The sequence below is a fragment of the Physcomitrium patens genome, chromosome 17 (assembly GCF_059467195.1).
Source record: "Physcomitrium patens ecotype Gransden chromosome 17, ASM5946719v1, whole genome shotgun sequence".
NCBI classification, from domain to species: domain Eukaryota; kingdom Viridiplantae; phylum Streptophyta; class Bryopsida; order Funariales; family Funariaceae; genus Physcomitrium; species Physcomitrium patens.
This window is the reverse complement of record NC_143426.1, coordinates 13,112,861-13,138,157: the sequence shown is the minus strand read 5'-3', so window position 1 is coordinate 13,138,157 and position 25,297 is coordinate 13,112,861. Positions and strand designations below refer to the sequence as shown.

The 25,297-nt window shown below is 40.9% G+C and overlaps 5 protein-coding genes across 10 annotated transcripts; 1 reads left to right on the top strand and 4 right to left on the bottom strand.

Annotated features, from left to right (window-relative positions):
* Positions 1–3,422: 3,422 nt before the first annotated feature.
* Positions 3,423–11,728, bottom strand: LOC112294485 (uncharacterized). Of its 3 annotated transcripts, none has more exons than XM_024544960.3 (13): positions 11,366–11,728; positions 10,089–10,832; positions 9,372–9,737; positions 9,111–9,222; positions 8,758–8,927; positions 8,343–8,405; positions 7,924–7,971; positions 7,562–7,705; positions 7,115–7,257; positions 6,640–6,764; positions 6,304–6,439; positions 5,055–6,030; positions 3,423–4,760 (listed from the first exon to the last, which is right to left on the bottom strand). In XM_024544960.3, exons 2-13 carry the CDS (start codon positions 10,290–10,292, stop codon positions 3,903–3,905), a joined length of 3,345 nt encoding a protein of 1,114 aa, XP_024400728.1. In that variant the 5' UTR covers positions 10,293–10,832; positions 11,366–11,728; the 3' UTR covers positions 3,423–3,902. The 3 variants fall into 3 exon arrangements, with proteins under 3 accessions (XP_024400728.1, XP_024400726.1, XP_090099955.1); XM_024544958.3 differs by having other exon boundaries at positions 7,529–7,705; positions 11,366–11,678; XM_090243829.1 differs by having other exon boundaries at positions 11,336–11,673.
* A 1,442-nt stretch (positions 11,729–13,170) lies between these two features.
* On the top strand, positions 13,171–18,404 carry LOC112294766 (uncharacterized). 2 transcript variants are annotated; one of them, XM_024545583.3, is made up of 15 exons: positions 13,171–13,427; positions 13,598–13,756; positions 13,972–14,083; positions 14,198–14,276; positions 14,455–14,625; positions 14,761–14,859; positions 15,044–15,340; positions 15,519–15,665; positions 15,810–15,986; positions 16,105–16,296; positions 16,459–16,629; positions 16,815–16,997; positions 17,295–17,447; positions 17,657–17,812; positions 17,935–18,404. In XM_024545583.3, exons 4-15 carry the CDS (start codon positions 14,229–14,231, stop codon positions 18,118–18,120), a joined length of 1,980 nt encoding a protein of 659 aa, XP_024401351.1. In that variant the 5' UTR covers positions 13,171–13,427; positions 13,598–13,756; positions 13,972–14,083; positions 14,198–14,228; the 3' UTR covers positions 18,121–18,404. The 2 variants fall into 2 exon arrangements, with proteins under 2 accessions (XP_024401351.1, XP_024401350.1); XM_024545582.3 differs by having other exon boundaries at positions 13,178–13,427; positions 14,198–14,271.
* LOC112294767 (uncharacterized) lies at positions 18,282–19,810 on the bottom strand. The gene is made up of 3 exons (XM_024545585.2): positions 19,565–19,810; positions 18,884–19,234; positions 18,282–18,704 (listed from the first exon to the last, which is right to left on the bottom strand). Exons 1-3 carry the CDS (start codon positions 19,808–19,810, stop codon positions 18,630–18,632), a joined length of 672 nt encoding a protein of 223 aa, XP_024401353.1. The 3' UTR covers positions 18,282–18,629.
* On the bottom strand, positions 19,576–20,642 carry LOC141046444 (uncharacterized). 3 transcript variants are annotated; one of them, XM_073540382.2, is made up of 3 exons: positions 20,247–20,642; positions 20,052–20,111; positions 19,576–19,924 (listed from the first exon to the last, which is right to left on the bottom strand). In XM_073540382.2, exons 1-3 carry the CDS (start codon positions 20,533–20,535, stop codon positions 19,839–19,841), a joined length of 435 nt encoding a protein of 144 aa, XP_073396483.1. In that variant the 5' UTR covers positions 20,536–20,642; the 3' UTR covers positions 19,576–19,838. The 3 variants fall into 3 exon arrangements, with proteins under 3 accessions (XP_073396483.1, XP_090099954.1, XP_073396482.1); XM_090243828.1 differs by having other exon boundaries at positions 19,596–19,924; positions 20,052–20,642; XM_073540381.2 differs by lacking the exon at positions 19,576–19,924 and having other exon boundaries at positions 19,954–20,111.
* Positions 20,643–22,329: 1,687 nt separating this feature from the next.
* On the bottom strand, positions 22,330–25,230 carry LOC112294554 (eukaryotic translation initiation factor 3 subunit I). The gene is made up of 7 exons (XM_024545129.3): positions 24,945–25,230; positions 24,553–24,768; positions 23,953–24,080; positions 23,417–23,626; positions 23,152–23,238; positions 22,836–22,915; positions 22,330–22,717 (listed from the first exon to the last, which is right to left on the bottom strand). The coding sequence occupies exons 1-7, from the start codon at positions 25,126–25,128 to the stop codon at positions 22,642–22,644; spliced, it is 981 nt and encodes a 326-aa protein (XP_024400897.1). The 5' UTR covers positions 25,129–25,230; the 3' UTR covers positions 22,330–22,641.
* Between the last annotated feature and the right edge of the window lie 67 nt (positions 25,231–25,297).

Here is a 25,297-nt window from a genome sequence, read left to right as displayed (position 1 = left end):
GCTAACCTCGGCAAACCTCTCGCACACACCGAGATGGAGCTTCCGGTTTGCGTTATCTCTAGCTTTCTTCGTAAAACTATAACATCCTACCTGATGCCAGGTTTAGCCTTGCAGCAGATCCGGTCTGCCTGGAACCCGAGCAAACACACTGAACCTAACTCTGGAAAGCTGGCAACGCGGTCTCGATGAGAACTGAACAATGCCAACCTCACCAACTCTCTCCTTCTGATTCTGGCCGAGATTCAACATCCCAGGAAATGCATCTCCCCGCATTTTCTGAACCATTTTAGCCTGTTGCTCCGACCCACGAGGCTCTCCGGTTCATGGTGTCGACAACTTTCCAGGATCACAGCCCTTCTTCTTTTTCTGAATTTTGTGTTGTTTTCACTCAATGGTGATGAACAAACGGAGGTTGTCAGTGTGTGTGTTCGTGTGTGTATGTGTTAGTGATCAGGTCCGTGCACGCGAGACTTGCATTCTGTAAGTGAGGAGAGCGCGCGTTGTAACAGATGATGAGCCATCTTCTGCAACCCATCTCCTCCGGTGCCTTTATTATTATTAATATTATTATGTGCTTTTGTTCATCGATTGCAAGCTTCATGTGGACTGCTTTGCTGTGCTGTTGGTCTACAAAATGGTTCCATTCCATCGACATACTTTGACACATTCACTGCAACGCAATGTAAATGAAAGGCACCGTGAGTCATGCTCATAGAACACCGGCACCATGTGACGTTTTTCCGATTCTGATTCATTGATTAATCACATCCTGACCCCACTTGATGTGTTGTTATTGCTCTTCTTGACAATCCTATTGTTTAACTTCGCTTGGAATTAGGCAAAGATTTGACTTACTCTTATATTCTTTTGATCGTGAAACCTTCTCATGTGAGTTTGTTTGCTTGTTTGTATGTATGTATGTTTTCTTTTCTTTCTTTTCTTTTTATTTTTTCTTATTGTTTTATTCTGTTTTGCTTTTTGATGTTTGTGGTTCTTGGTGAGTTTGAGGATTCTTTTGTGGGTCATTGCTGTGTTCTTGTGTGGTGAATGTTGGGAATATTTGTTGTGGTTTTTGAAAGTTTGCACAGGCCAATGCTTCAACTTTATTTTAAGAGATTTTTTTTTAATACAATTAGATAGTGAGAGATTGATGGTATGAAATATGATGTGACTTGTGTTTTGATAAAACAATCAATTCTAAGGTTTTTCTGTGCTTCATATTTTGTATGTAAATTTTCTAAACGGGTCCTTAGTAAAAAAATGCCCTCTTGAAGGTATATTGCAATTCTCTGTTATACTTTTAACTAGTTTTTAACCTTGAAGGAGTATCTTATAAATCATTTTAATTAGTAATGGATGCCTTTTAATTTTTTATTTCTTTAGAATAAATAAATAAATAAAATTTCCATGATTATATTAGTGGTGTAAAAATGAAAGATGAAAAATGCACGCTTTGCAAAGGTTTTAAGCCATGTCTGTGGGATTTAATTGATGCATGAAAAATACAGATATAAAATTTTAAATATTGATGAAATTTTGAATAAATATATGATTTAGCGTGTTCCTTCACAATCACTAAAATCGATCATGAATGTTAATTTTGAAGTAATCTATTTAAACTATGTAGTCTTTACAAATTAAAGCAACAGGCTTTCCTCAATTAACTTTTATATTTCATTCATTAAAAACATGACAACCAAAAATTCTCAGGCATGATTATTTATAGTATTTTATTTGTAACAGAATAATTACAACAACGGTTACATTTAAAATTTATTTTAGTTATTATGTCTGATTTTCTTTTTAATTTATTAATTTAGAAAAAAATCGTCTCTAAGATTACATAAATAAATAAATAAAACTCTATGAACATTATAACATTCTTATTTTAGTTACATAAAATGTGTTTTATAATCTACTTGAAGTAAGACTGCAAATTTGAAATTCCTTGATAATTTACATACTGATCATATAATAGTAACAAGATTTAGTAAGAATTCAAAGCACAAACCTGTTAAGAACATTACGTGTTTTTTGAAAAAAATTATATTAAAAAATAAAACTTATTACATTAATTTATTCACATATAAATATATATATATATATATATATATGTAAAATTGGTAAAAAAAAATGAGCAACGAAATATTTATATTATATTAAAATAGCACTAAGAAAAATGATGTCGTCAAGTACTCTGCAAGTTCAGTTTGATAAAACAATTTTAAAAGTGATAAAAAATAAATTTCAATGTTTTTGAAGAAATTAATATTTGTGGCCATATTAACAAACATGTATTTTTCCTTTGTAATGTTAGATGATGATAAAATCATTTTCAAGTATACAAATATATACAAAAAAAATATAAAAGGTAGCAAGAAAATGTTCTTAGATTTATTTCTGGTTTTTTTTATCAGTATTGATTTATTTATATGTAATTTTTGGCAATTTTAAATCCAAAAAATATTTTTATTTATTGAATAGATATACAATTTTATATTTATTTTCTACGTATGTGTGTGTATAGAAAATCAATAGCAATGGTTTGTTAATAATTTATAATCGTTTTCAAATATTATTTAATACTAAGAATCACTAATTCAAATTCACAAGGAATATATATATGTTATAAATTTTATTTGTTAAATATTAAATTTTATTTTATCTCATTCTCCTTTATTTATTTTTAATTTTAATTTATTTATTTATCTCCTCTTTCATTTTTCCATTATTAAATATGCATACTCTGTGTTAAGGTTTTTATGTGACATACTATTTAATCAAGATTTTATTTTTTTACTTTTTTATTCCTTGAACAATGATAATATGTATAAGGAAAAAGTGTGAAAATTCAAGTTCTTAGTAACTCTTAATTCCTTCTAGGGTCAATGCTTTCATACACTCCATGATGACTATACTTCCTTATTATATTTTTCCACTTGTCAATGACAAACCATTTTTAAGATTTGACTTTGTAGGACAAGAAAAAGATTGAGGGTATTGTGAAGGAAAAGCTTAAAAAATATTTTTTAAAATAATAATAATAAATAAATAAAATCAAAATATGTTTTGTAATAACAAAGTAGTAAAAGCAACAAAACGTGTAGAGAGTGTATCCATTAAGGAAAACCATTTAAGGAACAAGGGAGATGCATCACTATTCATCCGTTAGACACTTTGGATAAATATGCCATGAAACAACGTTCATCCTCCAAATATATGGATGAATAATAGTATATATTTGGGTCTCGAGACCAGGCAATCCCCGGCTTATCCACCATGAGGAGTTCTGGTAAGGGTTTTACAGATTACTGACAAGTCTTCTGATAAGAAGTCCTCACAGTTCTGGTGAGGTTGGAACTGAGCTTCAACACAGGCGTGATTGAATTTGCAAGAACCACCCACCCATGAACATTTGGAACTTGCAAAATTGGACAGAGATATATATTAAAAAAAATAAAAAATAAAAATAAAAAAACCAATACTTATATGTAGGTCTATTACAGAACGCCAGGTAAAGAAGATCTACATACACAATTGTGCTAAAATCCCATCAACCGACGCTAATCTCAATAAGCTACTCCCTTCTATTAAGTGAGTTGAGATGCTCACGAACATCTCAGAAATATGTCCATGAGCTTGACCATCATCTAACCCTAAAGAAGTCGTGCTACACTCTAGCTTTTTGCAATCACTACTCATAATTGTCAACTCTTTTGTACCTATCGCCTGGCCTTATGCATCTTCCATGGCCACGGTGCTTATGATTGTGATTATTATCAGAATCCGTGAAATAGGCCCACTCTGAATAGACAGCCTAATCCTCATCGTAGAGGTTACGATATTTCTCTTCTCATTTGCCATTTGAATCACGAGTGAGTTCCAAACCCTCACTGGCATTATTACTGGTATGTCCTCCATTGAGAAGGAACCATATTTGCAAAGTCAGACATAACTGAGCTGTTATTGGTTTGTGCTACTGCAGCAGGCGCTGGACGCGCGAATAGGTCCGGAGGCCGATACAATCCAGGTGGTCGGTATGGAGCAGGCACACGACGTTGTGGGGTCGAAGAAGTCAAGGCTCCTACCCCTGGCAAGTTCACGGCAGATCCATTGGCGGTGGTCGATGCGCTGCTTCCAGGACTCAGAGGAACCAAATGCTGATTAAAACTAGAGGCAGTCGTTGTCAGGGATGGGAAATTGGATGTCGCCGTACCATTCACACTCATCCCAGATGAAAAGAAATCAGAAGGAAGAAAAAGGGGTCTACCAGCAGTCCCAGAAGTGGTCACATTCGTTGGGGCAATCGTTTTAGGACTTGTGCTGCGAAGGCTGGCACTCACCGACTGTGCGGAACTCTGCTTTGGTACGGGAATTCCAGGAGGAGGCTGATCTGGTGAAAACTGCCGGAATGGATAGTGCTGATTTCCTACTTTTACGGCGCTGCCCTCGAATCCTGCTGGGTCACCAGCGTGATATTGTGAACTTGAAGAGGAAGGACGCGACGTGCCTTCTCGAAACTGTACTGCCCCGTTGTAAATATCCACCAAGTTGCTTGAAATCGATGACACGGAGTTTGTCAAAGCAGACCTGTCCCATGCATTAGACGCTCCGTTTTGGGTAGGTAATGATGAACTGGGTAACGTTCCCACCAGTCGAATGTCTATCACGCTGGATACCTTATTATTGCAGATGGGACATAGTTTTACGGCCCTTGAACACACCGTGCAGCAGCACATATGTGAGCAGTTCAACAAAACCTGCAGCATAACAAGACGTCAGAAACCTGGTCCACATAGGACCACATAGCGAATGCGCGGGCTACTTCAATAACTCTCTACACCAAGAAACCAGCAACTACACAAACATGCAAGGCGGCAAACGAACCATGAAAGGATAACATCAGTTATCACATACAATGTTGTCAAGGTAGAAAACAGCCAGTTCCCAAGCAGATGCAAAACTTCGCCAGGAGAGAAGGCCACGAACTCAACCACCACTCATAAACAAAAGCAAAAATCAAAACTAGAACACATTTCGTAAAACGGACGTACCGTATTTGCTGCATCTCGATTGCACACAGCACAAATGCCAGGTTGTCGCTGGCTCCCTGTAGACTTCACTGATTCAGTCTGCAAGTCCTGCTCACTGGCATTCTTCGGAACAGCAGCTGTTGGAGACTCCACAGGGTCTGAGATGTAGTCCAGGAAATCTGAACTTCCGTAAGGAAGTAAACTGTGCCCATCACTAGAACCGCGAGGGGAGTTCCCTGTAAGGCTTCCATTCCCAAACTCTCCGCTAGTAGGAGACCCTAACTCATTCCTTGACTCTGACAAACCGGGTGGCGAAGTTGCACTGAACGAGTTAGAATGTCGCAAATGAAGAGGAGCGTACGATCCCAATCTTCCTTCCAAGGATGGCAGATGGGAGTGCGAGCTGGCGATGCCACTCTGACCGGGGCCTGCACTCACATTCTTATCTCTCAAATGGGGAGGTGTGGATGTGGAACTCCCACCTTGGTTCCAACTGCTCCGTCCAACTAAAGAACCACTGCTGGAGGATGCCATTGTATTAGTAGTGCTATTCTCTACACCTCTAGATGATTCTCCTGAGATATGGTGTTCCGGAGAAGCTAAACGAGAACCAGGGGTCGACGATCGAGCATGAGGCATCGAAACCACTCTGACCAAAGGCTTTTCGATGTGCTCCAACGAGAACACACCACCTGATGGAGCTTCTTCAGACCATGGGTCAGACACTGGCTGTCCATGAAAAGCCCGAGAATTTCCAGAAAAAGAATTAGAACCTGTGTCGTTTCCACAGTTTCTTGAACTAATGTCCAGTGAACGGGCTCTTGTAATTGTAGAAACAGGGGGTGTTGGGGGAGCAGAAACAGCAACATGCTGATTATTGAGTGGAGGAGTTTCATTAAAAAACTGCTTACGCATATTCTCTACGCGCTCTCGAAACAGAATATATTTATCTCGATCAAGAATCCTACTCAATTTTTCCAACCGTTCATTCAAATCCCTGGGGGAACAATTGAAGGATCACGCAAATCAGCTCTAAAAAAACGTGCATAGAAGAGTAAAGCACAGTAATGAAGAATATGGCCACCTTTGACTCCAGAACAGCATTTCGTCAGTAACACATACTTCATTGCATTCAAACTTTTTTCAGCTCAGACCCCGAATCAATGAAAGCATCTCAGATTTGAAACAACCACAGTCATTAGAGCAAAAATCTTTGACATGTAAATAAATGTTTTTTAAAAGTTGTGTTGAAGCTTCAGAAGAGGCCCACCTGCGAGAGAGTAGGCAGAGCCCAAAAGCCAATGTATCACAGGCAGCTGTAATCTCGATTAAAAAATAGTGTCCACCTGAACGATTAAATCCATCCAGAAGTTCATTTACAACAAGTAGTCGCATGTCTTCTCCAACTGAAACAAAACCCACAACCCGCCCCCATAAATACGTCAGATCACTCACAATATTCCAACAATGCACTTGTACAAGACTCACAAGGTACCACAACCTTGTCAAAATTTCCATTCCTTTTCCCACGTCCGCCCAAATATTTTGATTACAGCAAAAGATTCCATGCAAAACTGGCACTTCTTTAGTACCACAAGGCACTTACCACAAGGAGTTGCCAGGCATGCCCGCACTAGCTTAAATCCAAATCCAAGCGTATCAGATGCCAATTCCACATAGTGTCCTTGTAGGCCTTGAATTACATGCTCCGCCACCTCCTTCACCTCCAGACTGTCACACAAAAGTGGCACAAGCTATATTCACAGACTTCTTTAATTGGAAGCAAGTAGAGATCCAAAGAAACTCCACACACTCTTAAGAATAGCTGATTTAACTTGTAGTTGTCACATTAGATAACTGAAACCTTTTGATACATCAAGGATCATCTGTCATACTCCTCACACAGCGCTCAATAACTGTCCTTACCAGACATAAGAACATCTCATGGCCACGTGCACTCATCAACATGTATAACTTGATCAAAGAGAACTTGTACATCGAACCAGTCTAAAACGCCTCCGTCAAACGAATAATGGGCAACAAAGCGAGTCAAACAAGATATGTCTAAAGATGCAACTCACGTAAGCACACCCTGCAGTGTCCGATGGGATAGCTTGGACCCAATAAGATCACCAGACATATTTGCTAGGCTTAGAGCTGCAGTCAACGCCTCAGATTGTGGCAACGCCCATCGTATACACTCTACAAGCATTATTCCACTCATCTGTACCAAGAAACCGCACCTTGTTTAAGCATGCAACCACCGAGCCTTTCTTATCATCCACCATCATTTTGCAGACCCACGTCAGGTACAATCACCATCTACTTACAAAACTCCCCTAGAGTGGGAAACAAGAGTCTCAATCAACTTCACCCAAATCTTAGAATGTTGATATCCAAACAGGCTACCACACTCTCGTCAGGTAAAGCGTTGAGAACCCCTTCCACGAAATACACAGCATATACAATTCGTCATAAAAGTCAGGCTTCTTAACTCCACACACAGACACGGTATTGTCGACGATGACCTGGTGCTTAGCAATGCTGGCTAAGGAAGCTGGATCCGTGTGAATTTCTTCACAAATCTGCGCCAAAGTCTTCATTGCAATCTTTGATGGAATTCGCGGCTTCTTTCCCGGTGCAGGGTTCAACGATGTTATCATTGCCTCCACCTGTCAAAAACTCCCCAAGTGAAGTCTAATAAACCTTCACGTTCCAGTACTCTAAAGAAATAGGCCACTTACAAACTCTACAAAAGCAGCATATTCCAGCTGCCATTTCCCAGTAAAAGCGCAACCATTAAAACGCATAAGGGGTCATGCAGTTTCAGATTTCCTAAACATTCATGACCGGGAAAAACACAACCAGGTAAGGTGAAGTGGAGAATCACCAATCGCTCCAAAACATAAACTCCGAATTGATCTAGCGCAAGTTGTACCTACATATGCATTCACAAGAGTCCGAAAACGATTACTTCGCATTACCATTATTCGATCACTGATGTAAGCACTGACCTCAGTGGATGCATAGAGTAAGCTTTAGAAAAAAGATTAGCAAAAGTGTATGCCGCATGAATCACAAACAGACACTCCCATTGATAGAGACGATTAAAGGGAATCAAGGAATAGAGCACAGTAGCTACAGTGGCTCAACTAAGGTGTGAGCGACTTCCTACAACTATCTGTTGCCCATGGAAATGAAGATGTCCATAACGGAATACAATTACACTATATTTCTAACTACCACCCCTCTCTAAACATACCCAATCATATTTTGCGCCAAAAGGAGGTTCCAACTGCAACTACTTACCACAGACCCTCGAATACATGTCGCTACTAAACTTGCTTCCTCCGTACCTTTTAATGACACCAGCTGCATTACAAGTCATTGCATTTAGCGAACCATAGTCATCAACCTTACATACATGCCCTCCATACTAAAGCTTACAATGAACGCCGCTATAATCTTGTTAGCATGAACCACAAAGAGTGACTAGAGAACTCTAACACCAACCTAGAGTAGTTCAAGAAAAGAAATGGTTGCACAGTTTTGACAAGGCACAGCATATCTAACAATCATGACACAAAACAACATCGAAGGTCATGAGTCAACCAAGTTGCTCCAATCTAATCGAGACAACAGACTTTACAACGTAACATATTTCAAGCAAACCAACAACCCCCCGGGTATTCCTGCATATGCTGAAGAATTAGCGAACGCTCACCATCTTTTGGACAGAAAATGTGCCTCGATGATCCTGGGCGGCCATCACCAACCCTCTATCCTGACAGAAAGAACGGACAATGGCTGTGAAGAAGCTTTCGGAGTTACCACCTTCTCCCCTGTGAGTCGCAGCATATTCCAACATTCTTTGCAATACGTAATTTCCAGAAGCTGCTCACACAAGCCGCGCCATCAATTGCTGATTAGTACTAGAAAACAATCGTGAGGGCGAAATATAGCTAAACAGCTTTTACGACTGGCCAAACTATACATAATCCCGTCGTTTACTTCAACAGTTTACAACCTCCTCCAACCCTTATAGCATCTAGCTATGAGCCGTTCAGCTCAGCTTACCATGAACGGCTAGTTTAGCAGCAAAAGGAGTAAGCATTTCTCGACAAAGTTTTGCAACTTTATGACGCTTCGAGTATCCATCTCGTAACATAAAATCTAAATGTCTAGCACCCTGCATGCACGAAAGAGTAACGCTCCATTATAGCCCATTCATTTCATCATGCTTCTAAGCACAATATAAAAATATTGACATGCCTGCTGCAATTCCAATTTACCATCACTGACAACACGCCAAACATCACGTTGGGATCAAAACATCACCGTTCGATCCATGGCCATGCTCACTATGTCGTCTGTATCTTTTAACGGAGGTACTATGTAACCAGGTAATAAATCATCCGTTCGTGTACTTAACCGCAGACCTCCCCCATCACTTCCAGTAACACCTTTAGGAGGTGTATAATCATTTCCACCGCCAATAGATACTATACCCCCTCGACCATAAGGTTTCTTGACCGACGTGTCAGCTATTGCTTTCGAACCTTGCTCCGAATTTCCTCCCATTAGAAGAGTAAAAGATGCTGATTCAGGTGGAAAAGGAGAATTAGCTGGACGACGTGATGGAGGCGAATCTAAATATGATTCTATCACTTGCCGGCAAAATGGACATCTTACGCCTTTATCAGCCTGCAAATACAACAGAAACATGTTAAAACTAACTGAATTCCACATCCGGATGTTGTCAACACTTACGTTTGTATCTACAAGAGGACAACATCCTAAAAACCTTCATAGGATCTCAAGGCTCGACAACTGGATTAGGCACGACAGCATCCATGTACATAGTATCTTTAGTCATAAATAACACCAAAGGAAAACTAAGGAGTTCCAGTAACATAATCGAATCTATGTTGCCTATCAGTTCTGTCATGCCAAATACAATACTACAATATAATAACTAGGTCCGACAGGTAAATCATCCAACTATGCTAATCCTGTCATAAACCACGATTGTCTTGCATTGGCATTGCTCGTTACCTTATAAACATTTGCAATACGCATTTTCTGAACGCACGAAGCACAAGCTTTATGCCCACAGGGACTAAACCAAATATCACAAGCTCCATCTTCGCCCATACATATATCACATGAGTCATCATCTGGAATTGCATCCACCTGCGCCGACCTACTGCCAGATTCAAGAGCTCCCGGACTTCCTGCGTTTCTCCAAACAGCTGCCATGGACGAAACTTTCTTCTGATACCCAACTCTCACTATACTATAGCTATAATGTTCAATGGGAATGAGTCTGTGCTAACAAAAATTTATGTGAGTGTTTATTGGGAAAAATTATGACCACGCAGAACTAGACTTATGATGTACATGTGCTGCAAATACCTTCTGAGTTATGTGAAGTTAATAAAATATCACTAAAACCTCTAATACGTTTGGCCTCCTTTGGAGGAATAATCCAAACCAAGGAACTAAAAAATAAATAATCTCGGGATTCAGCTAGATACGCAAAATTGTAAATCACACCAACGTCAACTCCAAGATTGCGTCCGTGTTCTCCACTTTGAACCGCCAGACGAGCTTCTTGAGAAAACCATAAATCTACCAATTCTTCGTTGGACGAATAGGATGATTCCACGGCTCCATACGTTACACAACATCAATAAAAACGTTCCAACGCCCCACCGATCAACCCTAATTATCAGACCTAAGCGGAGTTTCTGCTGTGAAGATCCGAAGCAGTTGCAGAATACTGTTCAGCCCCTTAACCTGGAAAAACAAGACCACAAATTGATACCAAAATACTCAGTTATCTGCAGATAATTGACATATAAAACGGGGTTTATAAAAGTTAACATCATGGGCAACATGTTAAAAATAGGTATAACTAACTTGTGCGCCATTTGGATTTAACCTTTTCAACGAATTCAATATACTAGAATTCAGATGAACTCAAACAAACCCTGCAGAACCGTTCCACGACGATAAAATCCATAGCTCCGAATTGGAGTGTTAGTTCTAGCCAAGCAACGCAATCCAACTAGAAACTAGTCAGTGTATCATCTTGAACTGAATGTGAAGAATCATAGCAACTCCTAAACATGCAACTGTTCTTTAACAAAAAGTCAAACTAGAGGACCACCATAATCAATTGTCAGCAGCGCTTCTAATCCTTCCTTGTCACCAAAAATCTCAACCACTTTTTAAACACACATATCTCCGAATAATGATCCCTTTTACAGAATTCAACACCTAAATCCAGCACAGTATACCTGCATTTCATCCACACCTCTGCGACGTACCTCCAATTAAAAAGACGGCCATCACCGCATCGAATACAGAAATACCTTTTCCCTACAATCTCTCTTTCTCTCTCTCGCGCTCTCTCTCGCTCGCTCATCTACCGTCTTCCACCCGACAAACTCCTCCTTGTCCACAGCCTTCAATCCCAATTCCACCCTTCTTTATGCTCCAGGACAATAAACCACGATCTTCCGGGTTGCAAAAGCAGCAGCAGCACATATCACCAGAGGAGAGCCTGGCATTAGCCTCACTCACTGCATCAATGGCTCCAGTTGTGTCGCTCGCTAACCCTCGCAAAGCAGCACCAACGTCACCTCACAAAGCAAAGCAAGGCAAGGCAAAGGCAAGGCAAAGGCAAGGAAAGGGCAGGGCCAGGCAAGACCAATGACGCCTGCCCCCGATTTCATCACTTCCCGGGAGAGGACGCCCTGTTCTGCTCTGGAACTGGCCCCCGCCCCTCTGCTCCGGTCCCACTGGGACGGAACCCCAGACGGAATCTGCGGATGGAACCGGCTTGCTCCTTTCATCGAGGTTATTGCATTTCTCTTCGCTACAGATAAATAAGTCATGTAAACCAAAGTCGTCTGATACTTTTTCCACAAGTTCGGGCTTTTGATTTATTATTAGGATGCTCAGCTTGGTTGGTTTTTACATAATAAAGATGCGTTTTTAATGTTGAATTAAACAAATAATTTTTCGAGATGATTTAAAACAATTACGATGGAAGATGTTAGGGTTCCAAATCGTACATAATCTTTATTTATTTATTTATTTATTGATTCGATTTAAAACTCCTCTTTAAAAAAACACGTAGGAAGGTTTAAAGTAAAATAAAAATAAAATAAAATAAACTGGTAATAATTTTAATTTAAATGAATCAATAAATAAATAAATATTTTGTTTAAAACGTCTCGAACATGTTGAGAAAAAATGAAATAAAATAAAATTCAATAAAATTCAATTCATAAGTTTCTTTGATTGTTCATATTATCCAAGTTTTAATAAAAGAACATTGTAGACATGACATAGTTAGTACTTATGAATGAAAGTAAAAAAAATAAGAAGAATGGGTTTAAATTTGGAGTGCTAGAGTAGTCTTTATTGAATATGTTATAAATACTGCAATAATCTTAGAAAAGGCATCAATTTTAATAGTAGCTTAATTTAATTCATCATTTTTGTAAGAAGACTCCTGACCATTCAACATGACAAATTGAGCCAAGTTAACTCATATTACACATAGAATATATATATAAAATTAAATGTACCTAACTCATATTAGCTATAACTATACCTATTTCAAAAAATATTCTTAAATGTGAGTTTTATTTTATGCCAATTTTATTTTATAAAATAATTCCACGTATACATGTAATTCTAAAAAAGTTATATCGGTTTTTTAAAAAATATTGTGACTGTAATCACGTTCAACTGACTTAGTATGCAATACAATAAATATCTGTAGGGTGATGAACAAATGATTTTTTTTTTTTGATTAAGCCCAACCATCATCTTTTTCGAAACACGAAACTTTAGTTATGAACGTTCAGAAAATTCTTCCCTTACGAGAAAAATTGAAAAAGCACAAAGTGATTTAATGAGAGTCACGGTGGGACCGCCAACCCGAATCCATACCCCGGTAACCAGGGGGACTCTAATTGATACCCTCTCCAAGAAATACCCGCAACAAGTTTTTCTAGCAGAAACTACTGACACCCTCCTCGAAACAGCCATTTTCTTGTGCCGGGCATCAATAGCTAGTTTCCCCTGTTCTCTCCCGCCTTCCAAATTCATTTTTCAAAATTGAGCGTTGCCTCATGACCTCTGACTGTGTGTGTGTTCTCCGTTCTTGCCTTCGTCCCCAATCGTTGACTCCTTGCGATTTCCTCACCTTCTGATTTCCAGCCTCCGTGTGTTCCACTTCAATTAGGGTGTTTTCGCCACTGTGAGAATTTTTTTTGAAGTCGTTTGGGCGTGCTGCGAGTACAAATCTGGTTGTGATGAGGGTTTCCGAGCTTCGGTTGTGTTTTGGTGGATTCAACGATGGCGAATTTGACCACTGTGAGTTCTGAACCCTAGTCGTCTGAAAACCTTGGTTTGTTGCATTTTGTCTACGATTTGGGTTTTGTGAGAGACGCGTTGCGAAATTGAGTGTCATCCCTGAGGTTCTAAAAATTTGTGGAAGCTGTTTTGGGTTTTCCACTACTTGCTTAAACATGAAGCTTGTGCAGAGTAAAGGAATGGAGGGCTCGGATAAGATGTCCGATTCCGGAGAACTCGGGACAAAGATGGAGGGAAAGAATACAGCACTGCAGGAAAAATGCCAGACTTATCTGGATTTGTGGGCTCATCGCAAGGAACATCTCCAACAGGCAGACAAAATGGCCAAGGTCGATTGTTTTCGTTTTTCAGTAGTTGCTATGCTTTTTTCCTATTATTTTTTATACAAAAGTTGTGATTGTTGATAGTGAGAGCTGTGCATTGACCTTGTGTATACAGTGTTACCTTTTCAACTTTTGCTGGATGTGTCAATTGCAGGCGTTTTGCTCACAACGGTTGTCCTCTTTGCACTCTTATTCAGTTCATGCGGATTTTTGTTGTACAGGCTGCCTGTGCAGGTAAACACGCAAACTTTTCGCTGGCATGCGCAAATGCTAAGCTCAACGTCTCCCTCACAACTGAGCGGTATCGCGCTTATCAAACCGAGTGTAAATTGGGTAAGATACATCTTGGCCTGTGCACAACCAGAATGGCAATTTCAATGAATATCGTATGTGCTTTTACTTCAAGCCTGTTTAACGAAAAAGCTCGTGCTCTTTCTTTGATTTCAGATGACGCTGCGATCAAGATACATCATCTAGAATGGAATGTATCGGTCCTGAAAAACTTGATCCAGAAGGAAAAGGTAAGGTACGCTCTTGCAAATGGTCACACTAATGTTTTTTAAATTTGATTCGCGCAGGGCATTCCGACACATGTGAAAGAGTTGTTATGAAACGAACCATAAGTTCGAAGCGATCTGAAGAGGTGAGTTATCTGGGATTTCGCTCAAATACATATTGATTTTGGTTGATACGTGTGTCTGCAGGAAAAGGCTCATGCAGCCGAGCAAAGAGCCAGAACCATTCTCGAAGCGCAGAAGCAGGTGGAAGCTGCCCATGCCTTTCACAAGCAGGAAGTAGAGGTAATTAGGAAGGAGCTTCATCAGAAGCTTATAGAAAGCGATTCAAGGTGCCAAAAATTGCAGCATGAAGTTAAGGTGAGGGTATTGTTGACGTTAATTCATCCATCTTTTTAGCTCCAGATTGTGGTGTTTTTCAGATGTATCGTCCCAACTTCACTTTTCACATGCTTCTCTCAAGTCCTTATGTACTCAGTCATTGTGCACTTGTAGGAGAAGAGCATGGACCTAAAAAACGGTCAAAATGAGCTGAGAAAACTGCAGAAGACATTAGGAGAGATAGCACGAGCACGTGATGACGCTCTTGTTCAGGTGCATTTGTTGGATCCCTTATTGCGAAAATTAAATTGAAAAGTAGAAAATAAAGTAAGCAAGAACTGTTGTAGTATAAATCTCTGTCGTCGCATGCTGTAGCGTTCGTTCCAGTGAACGACCCAGTCAATTTCTTGAAATGGTGCTTGCTAACCATCGTTGGTGATCATCTCTACTCTTACAGGTGTCATTCCTATCGTTCGAACTGGCTGAGTTAAAAAAAGATACTGCTCTTTTCGCCGACAGAATTGCTGATCTCGACCCCAAAAACCCTTCTTCAACAAGCTATAAGCTGCATGAAAGTATTCAAAAGAAAGCAGCAGAAATGGAGAGGCTGTCATCAGTGATAGCTTCTAAGGATGCTATCATGGAGGCCTTGCGCGTAGAGAAAGAATCGTTGCAAACTCAACTTGAGGTCACCACAAAGGATGTCCTGGGACGGAGGGACGCTTTTGAGGAGATCCAGAGACAAGCAGCTGCGGTATGGACTAAGGATAAGTTGGGACCCTCCGTCATTGGGTTGATTGATTGCGTCATTCAATTTAATTAATTAATTAACTAACTAATTTTTGAGAAGTCTCGGTTTTTCCGAGAAGGATTAAGTCGCCCTTTCAAAAATCACATGCCAGTGAGCCAGAGTAGTTTTGTTTCGTGTTCAGGCAGAGAAAGAACACAAGAGGGCCCTGAAGGTGTTGGAAAAGGAATCTGCTGCAGCGAGCAAACTTGTGGCGAAGAAGGAACAAGCGCTACAGAAGCTGAAGCTGCAACTAGAGAAACTACTTGAAGGGCATCAACAAATGAAAAAGGTATGAAGGGCATCAATCCAGTCTATCAGATGCTTTAGTGCTGAAGTGTGCTGTCAATTTTCTTCAGCATTGGCTGCTCGTCTGTTGTTGATCCATTTGGACAAATCTTTATTCCAAATTTTCACATCTTTGGTTGGTTTGCAGGAGAATGCGGATAACAAAATACAGCTGAAGGATCTTGAGAAAAAGTGCACAGAAGCTGCAAACAAATTGTCTGAGAAAGAGAATGCCTTGGATAAAGCTATGGAAGAGATTGACGAGCTACGTATGCAGAATGCGGGCTTGGCGGTGCTTTTTGAAGATCGCGAGAACATAGAGAAGGTGAAGTATAGAGAACATAGAAAACGTGAAATTACGTAGTTCTCGTGATTTCTAGGCTGGTGTACTGCACAGGTTGAACTTAGTATATCTTCTTGAACGAAAAGTTGTTGTGCTGCAGGAGGGAGAAAGCAGCGAACAAAAGCTGAGGGAGCTTGATTCGCAGATTGCGACGACTGCCAAGTCCTTGGCTACCAAGGACGAACAATTGAAGGAAATAACTCAACGTTTAGAGGAGGTTCACAAGGAAAATGCAAGTCTTCTATCAAAGTGCTCTGCTTTGGAAGGGAATTTGGAGCGCGAATCCTCCAAGGTGCGCTTTACATTGAAATTTGAACACGATATTGATATTAGAGTTCTTAACTAAGTCACAGGATTCCTCTATGTTTATTTGTACATACTCTAGAAGTTTATTGCAGTTTGTTAAGTCTTGTTGTGTACTCTATTGGCCAACTTACGACATATTTTCCCACAGGCGTGCAAAGAATACAAGCAGAAGTTGGAGCAAATGGAAGAGCAGTATAATGTTGCCAACACTTTGGTGGGTAAACTTGATAAAAAAATAGAGAAAATTACTCAGAAGCTTGCAGATTCGGAACAATTACGTACTTCTGTTGAAGATAGTTGGACACAGCGACACTCAGAGGTGAGATTAATTAAGTAATTCGTCTGAGATCATTTAATTTATTTTTGACGTACAATCTGGCTGAAGTAAGATTGAGTTGGTGATGAACAATTTCTCTTGACCTAGTGAATGAACGGCTTACATTGACATGATCAACGAATATACGCTCCTCGTTTCAACATGGACTGCATTGCTTGAATTTGCAGAAGGTGGAAATGCTAGTGAGTCAATTGAAGGAGGCTGAAAGGAGATGTACTGCAGCTACTAGGCTGGGAGATGAAAAGGAGAATACGTTGAGAATGATTAAGAAACAGCTCGAGGACACTCAGAAAGAAAACGTCAGTCTAAGAACTCGACTTTCTGATCTTGAGCGACAAGAGGAAAGTGAGGTAAAACCCATTTCTGGACCATTGCTTTCCATCCTATCGACAGAAAATTTACTTCAGCGTGGTAGGAAACTCCAATCTTCCAAATTCACATACCGTTGTTCTCCTACTAAAGTCGTTTAAGACAATCAAATCTCATTCAGTTTGAAAACTATTGCCGTCTTCTAATTCTTGGCTTCAATATCATGTTTTTTTTTCGTACATTTTGAGTATAGATCCGCTAAACAATTGTCGCAAGGTTTTCATTTGGAGTAGCGACTTAACTTTTGCTGCTTGCTGAAACGATTGTGATAACGGCAGATAAGTTTAGGTGATCGGGGTCCGAAAATTCAAAATGGAAGAGGAGCAGCCGTAGGTGGAGATGCCTCTATTCGAAAGCCATTGGTGGAAATTTCTGACAATGATGTTCGGAGTTCAAGAAGAGTTGCACGGGGCAGGAAAAGCTCCGTGGAGGTAATATTCTTTACGTACAAATTCACGACTTTGATACTGTCATTTGTGGAGGTTTCGTTGTACATCTGTCAACAATTGGCTTGCGCCACGTTGACAGGTGTAGCGGTTTCTTCCCGTCTTCTTGTAAGGGCATCTATTTCATTCTGCACTCTCGTTGTTAATCTTTAACCCACAGTCGTCTTCTTCTAATACAAGCGCTTCCACATCAGAATGAATCAGGTAAAGCAGCAAAACAAAAGAGGGCTGTTGATCAGGCAGCGGACACCTCGTCAGATGATGAAGCTCCTACGCCTGCGCCCAAGAAAGGATCTACCAGAAAGCGTCAGCTGAAAAAGACAACAGGGGATGTGGATCCAACTCCGTCAGTAAGTCACTTTCCTGGCATCTTGAAAAAAGTATCGTAACTTGGACAACGGTTCAGTTATTTTTAAGTTAGCACTACATTTTCTTTCTTTTTTTTCTGAAATTTCCGATGTCTCTCTCACAGGCAAAGAGAAGACCTCCAAGAAATCCGAGCACTGCCAGCAAAAGATTAGCAAATCCAGGAGGGAACGCTCTTGCCCAGCTTTTGGTGGGATCCACTCCCTTACCACCAAAGTCTATCAGCCTGCATGCCCCTACAACTGGCTCGAAACGGAAACTCGGATCTTTCTCTGGGAGCTTAATGAGATAATCTGCCAAATAGAGTGGTATGTATTATGTATTATTTAGATCCATTAATGACTCACTTACGAGAGTTCGTTACATGTACAATACGCAAATTGTCTACCAGTGTGTTTTATTGAGATCAATTTACGAGGGGTGGCACGTGATTTTTTCTTCTTGCAAAATATCTGAAGTTAAAAAATTTCTGCCACTGCTGGTCAAATAGCTGCCAGATTGTGATATCCGTCCATCATTTCCAGTATTGTAAAAGGTTATCAATGGAAATATGCCCCGTGCAAAACGCATTTTCGACACTGAGACTACAGTTCTGTTGACATCGTCTACTCATACGAACGTCACCGATTAACTCCCGAACGCTTTTAAATAGTTCACTCCGAACGTAATCCTGCAATTTTGTCTACCTTAAATGTTCATTCAGCTATCCTCCAATGTGTCATACAAGTGCGAGAAATTCCTGCGGCACGAGGAGCTCATGTTCCTGGTTTGGTAACTGTGCTCCAATGCAGAAATTTGTTGCTATACTGTGGTGCAGTTCTTCTGCAGAAGGGTCTGTTTTTTTGCATGTACAACTATGTTGCATCTCAATTCAACCTGCATGAAACAAGACGAGTACTCAGTTTTGGTTACTTCAGAACCTGCCATAAGACAGCAGAACGCAAGCTGCCAGATTGTCATTCCGCAACTCACCGACAGAAGTCAGTGTGTGGAGACTTGGATATTGGCAAAAGAATATGCAAATGTTCATTGGGAGGCAGGAGATCGCAACGTACTTTAAATACGGACGAAGTAAAGCCCAAGAAATGCACACGGGCTCTGATGGTGCCCATGACAGTAAACGGAACGGCATTCCTGGCAGTGTCATTGAGCAAGCTGAGCCCAGTTCCCTGCGTTACGTCGATCCGGTCCATCACCAGCAGCACTTTCATGGTGTGATTGCTGAAAGCGGGCTGATCAATGGCTGGGACTGTGGAGTTACCAATGAACATATCCTTGTAAGTCACATTCGCCTGTGTGGGACTATACATGATTCGAAAGTGATTAGGGTTTATGGCTGTCAGATTGGCCGTCATGTTCATGGATAAGAGTGCCTTGAAGAGCAAACCGTGACGCTTGCGCCCCACCTGCAACACACGCACCAGCGCTCGCGTTTCAGGATTCTCTAAGACGATTTTCTACCATAATGGCGCAGACTTCAGTTCCTCCGTGGATCTCTTGCGTAATTCAAATGCTGAGCTACCTCAACTTTTACACCATAGATTCCAAAACAGAGTACAAGGGAAGAATATCTTCAGGCATTGCATCTGTTCTTGATCTGTGGATGTAATGTCCCGATCCGGACATGGGATCCACTTTCTACGTACTTGGAAGTATAGTTTCGTGTCTCACTTAAGTGCGGACATTGATCAAGACCCGAATGCAGAAATACTTGCACCCGCATTTCAAATACATACCTTAAGAGCAGTTATGGATATATTGCTCATCTCCACGGAGGGATATTTTGGTTTCACGACGTGGTATATAATAATACCGATGACACACAGCAGTAGAAGGAAGAACACGAAACAAACGATCGTCCGACAGCAACATTTCTTCCACTTCTTTCTCTTCGAATGTGCCTCCACGTTGAACTCTTCGCGGAAGGAGCCATGCTTGGATCTGCTGTAAGGACCTCGCTCACTCGCACTGGTGAACTTCATCTGGACTCTACCCTACAAATCCAGTTCTCTATACCGCTCCACCTTCATTTTGCCCCCACTCTTTCTCCGATCGTTCCAACACTTTCCTCACTCGCCGTCGCTCCACATCAGTACCTACACTCCCACATACTTCCCTTCGTCTATCAACACCACCCGATCGACAACCGACACCCCTGAAAGATCCAGCGCCTTTCTTCCTGTTCTGCATTCACTCGCACGAGCAGAAACACAGCGCAATCACCTGGTTCGAAACGCCAGCCGAGACACACCCCAAAACCGTTCTCCTCCACTTGGAAATCCCCTTCCACATTGACCGCGATCAAGATTATCAGCTTAGAAAAGGAAGGAGGAAAAAAATAACACCCAATTGAACAGATACAGAGAGAAGGCAATGCGAGCGAGCTCAGGCGAGTACAAGATCTGTGGCAGCACTCACCAATGAATCCCCACCTGCGCAATGGATCTGCTCTGGTGGGGAGCGGGGAATGCGTCCATGAGCTGCGCGGGGCAATCCCAAGCAAAATGCTATTTTCTGCAGCACTCGAGTCACCTGGATTGCGAAGAGAAAGCCTGGAGATTAGGCACCGGGGTAGTCTCCATCCTGCGATTCCGGCGGGATCGGAGGAAGAGAAGTCAGGCGCAACTTCGCGCAGCACATGGCTCTCCCTTTGGTGGGATCCTACTCCTCTTCTTCCTCCTCTACATTTGCTCGTCCATTGCGCCATTGCTCCTCCCGCTCTCCCTCCTCCATCGCTGCCATAGCTCTCTCTATGTCTCACTTCATAGCCTCCCTTCCTTTCTTCACTCCGGCAGCAGCTTCTCGCACAATTGCAACGGGAAGCCCTAATTAATCCATAATATGGATGAAGTGCATCTAATGGATGAATGTATGTAGAGGTGCTTCCACTAGGAGAGTGAGAGAGAATTTAGAATTTCCTCGTATCTTCGAAGATTGTGTTCACACTCGGATCCTGCTTTTCGGATAGACTGGGGAGTTGAATAGTGTGGCCGTGAATGGGTAGCTTTTGTCCTCGTTGGGAATGTGTTCGTGTAGGTGGGTATTTTCCAAAACTGGTGTTTTTTTTGTGGAGTTTATTACTGTTATTGTTTATTTTTATTTTATTTTATTTTTGTGTTATTTTGGTTGTGGAGGCATGTATGCCATTACAATATGTTTGTCGTTTATTATTAACAACGTGCTATATTTAATTTTTATAACAGTGTAGTAATGTTACAGAAACCGGAACAAAATTCTAAAATATTTGTGTAGTCAGTCATTTTGTTTCATACGTGGAGATCATGCTGAAGTTGTTGATTTTTGTATATAGATAATTGGAACTAGGACAACCAATATACACGGCAGATGTTAATGAAACGGATTCATATGTGCCAAGTTTAACACTTCATGGAATAATTTCCTCATTTGATTATCAACTTAATCGACGTTGTTCTGTACAATCAATGTGAAGGTTGTAAACTGATTAAAGCATTCAAAATGTCAAGTATATTCTCTGGTGTTACAGCTCATCTCTACCATTTTTACAAAATATATCTTTTGAATCCATGCTATTTTTCTTACTATTTTGTTTATAATAAGTTTTAGTATTTCAGACTGAGGTTGTGCTAAGTTCAAATCTTGCAATTTTGACTTTAAATTTTGACTCTTGAGTTACATGAAAACTGGCGTAATTTTCTCATGCATGAGTCTATGCATAATTTTAGCTAAAATATGGACTTTGTTTTCAAATGATCATGTTCTAGTTATCATGTGCATGCTTTCTTGTTGAAAATTGCAACTATTCGATTCATCGTCAAGACATCAGATATCCTCTACGTGATGAGGTATTTCATATTGTGGCTGAAATTAGATCTTATTTTGAAATCGAAGATAAAAATAAAATAAAAATAAGTTGATTCTCTGCAGATGAAGGATTTATACACACAAATATTAAAAGTAAACAGTACGGAAGAAAAGGGGGAAAAAAAACCGATCTCAGACAGTTGATAAAATTTGTAGAGAAACAATCATGCATCTATTCATTAAGTAAAAACGAAAAAAGAACTTCACTCATTGGACATTCAGATTAAATCTCTTCATTAAACTTTCGTAAAAATTAATCGTTAATGCAAAAAACCGATTAGATTTAAAGATTATTGGAAACTTATTCTTTTAAACACCCTGACAGATATGAAATACAATGCAAGATTCACCATAACCATTTAATTAACCAATCAGATGTCCATCGTGTGTTACTAAATTATTGGTTCATCGTGAAGCAATTGATAGGCTCAGCCACTCGTAAATATTAAAAGACGAACTTAATATTCGTGTTTTCATATCATTTATTTTGTCCCACATGCTTTCATAAATGGAATCTTTTGTAAATTACACGTCCCTAAAGGTTGTTTTCCTCAAACGCTCTAGGCATCAAGAGTTGAACAGATATTTTTATAAGATAGACAACAACCATAATAACAAATGCTTGTAAAAAAGAAGTGTTAAGATATTGCGAAGAAAATGAGGTACTGAGGTAGAATGCATAAAAAACTGCACTACCATATCATTACTAACAGTCTCGAACAGCGAGAGCAAACCAACAAATACCCTGAAGCTCCTACGACGGTAATCAGCTTCCACTAGACTTTCACTACCAGTCGAACTCCACAGATCTTGAAGTGGAATGTAATTGGATGTTGTCCCTGTTAAGCTCAAATTCCGGTGCAAAATTTGTGGAGTAGTATCCAAGTTGAAACACAAACTATCTGTAGCAGAAGTCTAGTCGGCCTCTCTGGGTACAACGCTGCTCCTACCACTTGCGAAGAGACACTTCCTAAACCTTGATGTGGTAGTAGTCAGCGTCGAAGAAGTGCACACGGACGTATCCATCCTCACCGCCACTTGAGAAACTGAAAAACCACAAGTTTCAACAATCAGTAAAACTTGTTATTTTCCCAATGACAAATAACAAAACATAACCTTGACGTGGCAAGCCCAGTTGGTCTGACAGACCCCCAAGAAGCGCACCTTCTACCGTCCGGATTAAAAGCCAGGGCATTTATAGGTCCAAAGTGACCCTTCACACCCCCAATCTCTTCCTCAAAAATCTGCAGACATCAGGAAATCGTGAACGCGGATTCAGTGACCTTTGCAGTGGAATAAAGAAGTAAACAAGCTAAGAAGAATGCCTGCAAACATCAACTTAGCATGGTGTCCGGTGACCTAGGTCTATTGAAGACAGAACGAAGGATACAGGAGAACCCGTGGTAGGAAAACGGTAAATATTTCATTAAAAAAGGAGATAACCAAGCTCTCTTAAGAGCTTTCTTAAGAGAACACCGACCTTGTGGAAAAACTTCGCCTCAAACTTTCCAACTCGCGTGCTTGTCATTGTCACCTGTGAAGCTTCCTGACCACCACCAATGACGACCTGTACCAAAACCACAAGCGTATATAATTAAGCAGTCCATTTTGACCTTGGCAGTAGCCAGGGTTAATCACGATGAATGTGTAGTTTTCTTCTTTGAGACGAAACCAAACAAAAGTCCAACCAATATGGGTTCCGGAAGCGATATCAAGTCAAGAAAAAGAGAGTAACCCAGCCATACGTGGTCAAGAAGAGGTGAAATTGCAGCAGCATTAACAGGTCGCTCTGTGGTATACGTTTTCAACACTGTCAAGGTTCGTATATCCCACAATTTTGCCGACTTATCGTGAGAGCCAGTGATAAAGTGTGATCCATCTGCTGATTTCGACATTGCTGTAATAACCTTCTGGTGGCCTGTCTCAGGATCGCTTTCCTTCAAACATTTGCCTGTCTGCAAGAGAGACAAGAAACAGGTTGAGACTAATAAAAATGCAGAAAATCCAGATATAAAAATGCTTAAAAAGTACGAGGTCTAAAAAAGGCTCATGGCGAGACTGGGACTTCGAGAGTAACATGTCATTGGAAAGACTCAGGAATGGCGTTTAAGCCTTTTGCCGTCAGTTTCAAACCAAACAATGGCGTTGGCTGGAACCCAGGCCATACACATGACAGAGAATACGGTGATTAAAAAATTCGACAATTGCTTGACAACGTAATGGAAGAAAGATAGATGGCTAAGGAGTGCAGCAATGTGAACAGCTATGTTTGAAGACAGACCTCGGCATCCCAGATGCGGATGGTGGCATCTTCGCCTGCACTGATGATGGTCTTGTTGAGTGGTCCCCACATTACTCTGTTGATCCTGCCCTGTGGTCCTGTAATGGTGAGCACGTCCTCGCTCGATTCTGAACATAACATCCAGAATTCACAATTGACAAGTGCAACGACTGTTCGAATAAATCAATACGGCCTCAACCCTTACAACCTAGGTTCGGTTAAGTGTGACCGACAATGCAGGATAAGACGAAACTGTGAAGTAGCAGGACGTAGAAGCCTAGAGTGTCCGTCTAGATATCCTCTGCCATTAGTTTTCGAACAAATACTGCATCGAAATCTTTCACGTGGCATCTTATAATATTTGGACAGGGGATTTGCACAGATTCAGAAATTCGTTTACAACTTGAATTATGCCCAAGACCCAGCCAGAGACGCAAATAATCTGAACGCCTCCCAAGTATCATGGTAGACTGACCCATTTCTCTGCGCTGGAAATCATACCATCATTTCTGCAAATTAATCAATTTACCGTTTGTAACGTCAAAGTAATAGAAAGATTGTTGAAGCTCCTGAACCAAAATGAAGTAAGGAATCACTTACGCAGGAACCTGTCGGATTCGATCCTCTTCACATGGATAGCAGACTGCTTTTCCATGAAAGGATCGGTGGAGATCACGACCATCTTGTCTCCCTCAGAGAAGCTAACAGCTCTCGCGGGCGCATCAAAATTGAACGTGTGCAGCAGGACTCCAGTCTCGCACTCCCATAGCTTCACAGTTTGATCAGCCGAGCTCGTCACCAAGCGTGTCGAATCCCCTGAACGCGACGACCAGTGCACACAGGAGTTCATTCACACACACCAATCAACCGAACACCATTCCTCCTATAGGTCGCCCTGGTTTGAGGGGTTAAGACACCAAACGCTCTAGAAACCCTCGTTCCTTCTCGAGGACAACGCTAACATGTCTAAGGTTAGTCCATAAGAATCTTACTGGAAACATCGCAACACCACACAGCCCCGTTGTGGCCCTTGTACGTGCCCAATCGCTCGCCGTTACTCGCATACCACACGGTAGGCGTATGATCCTTCGCACATGAAAAGAGCAAGTCTCCGTCTCTGTTGTACTTGAGAAACGTAAGCGGCCTCTCGTGGCCCTTCAACAAAATCGGCCTCATCTTGATACCCGATCTCCTCTCCTGCAACCAACCCAAAATTGCGCCAAACAAAACTACAAATTGGGGGCTCTCACGCACCCTCAAGTTGCTCACGGAGTTCCGAAGCGGGAGAATGCCCCCAGCCGAGGGGTTAGGGTTTTGTGTTATAGGCTTCAGCCACGTCTGCCCT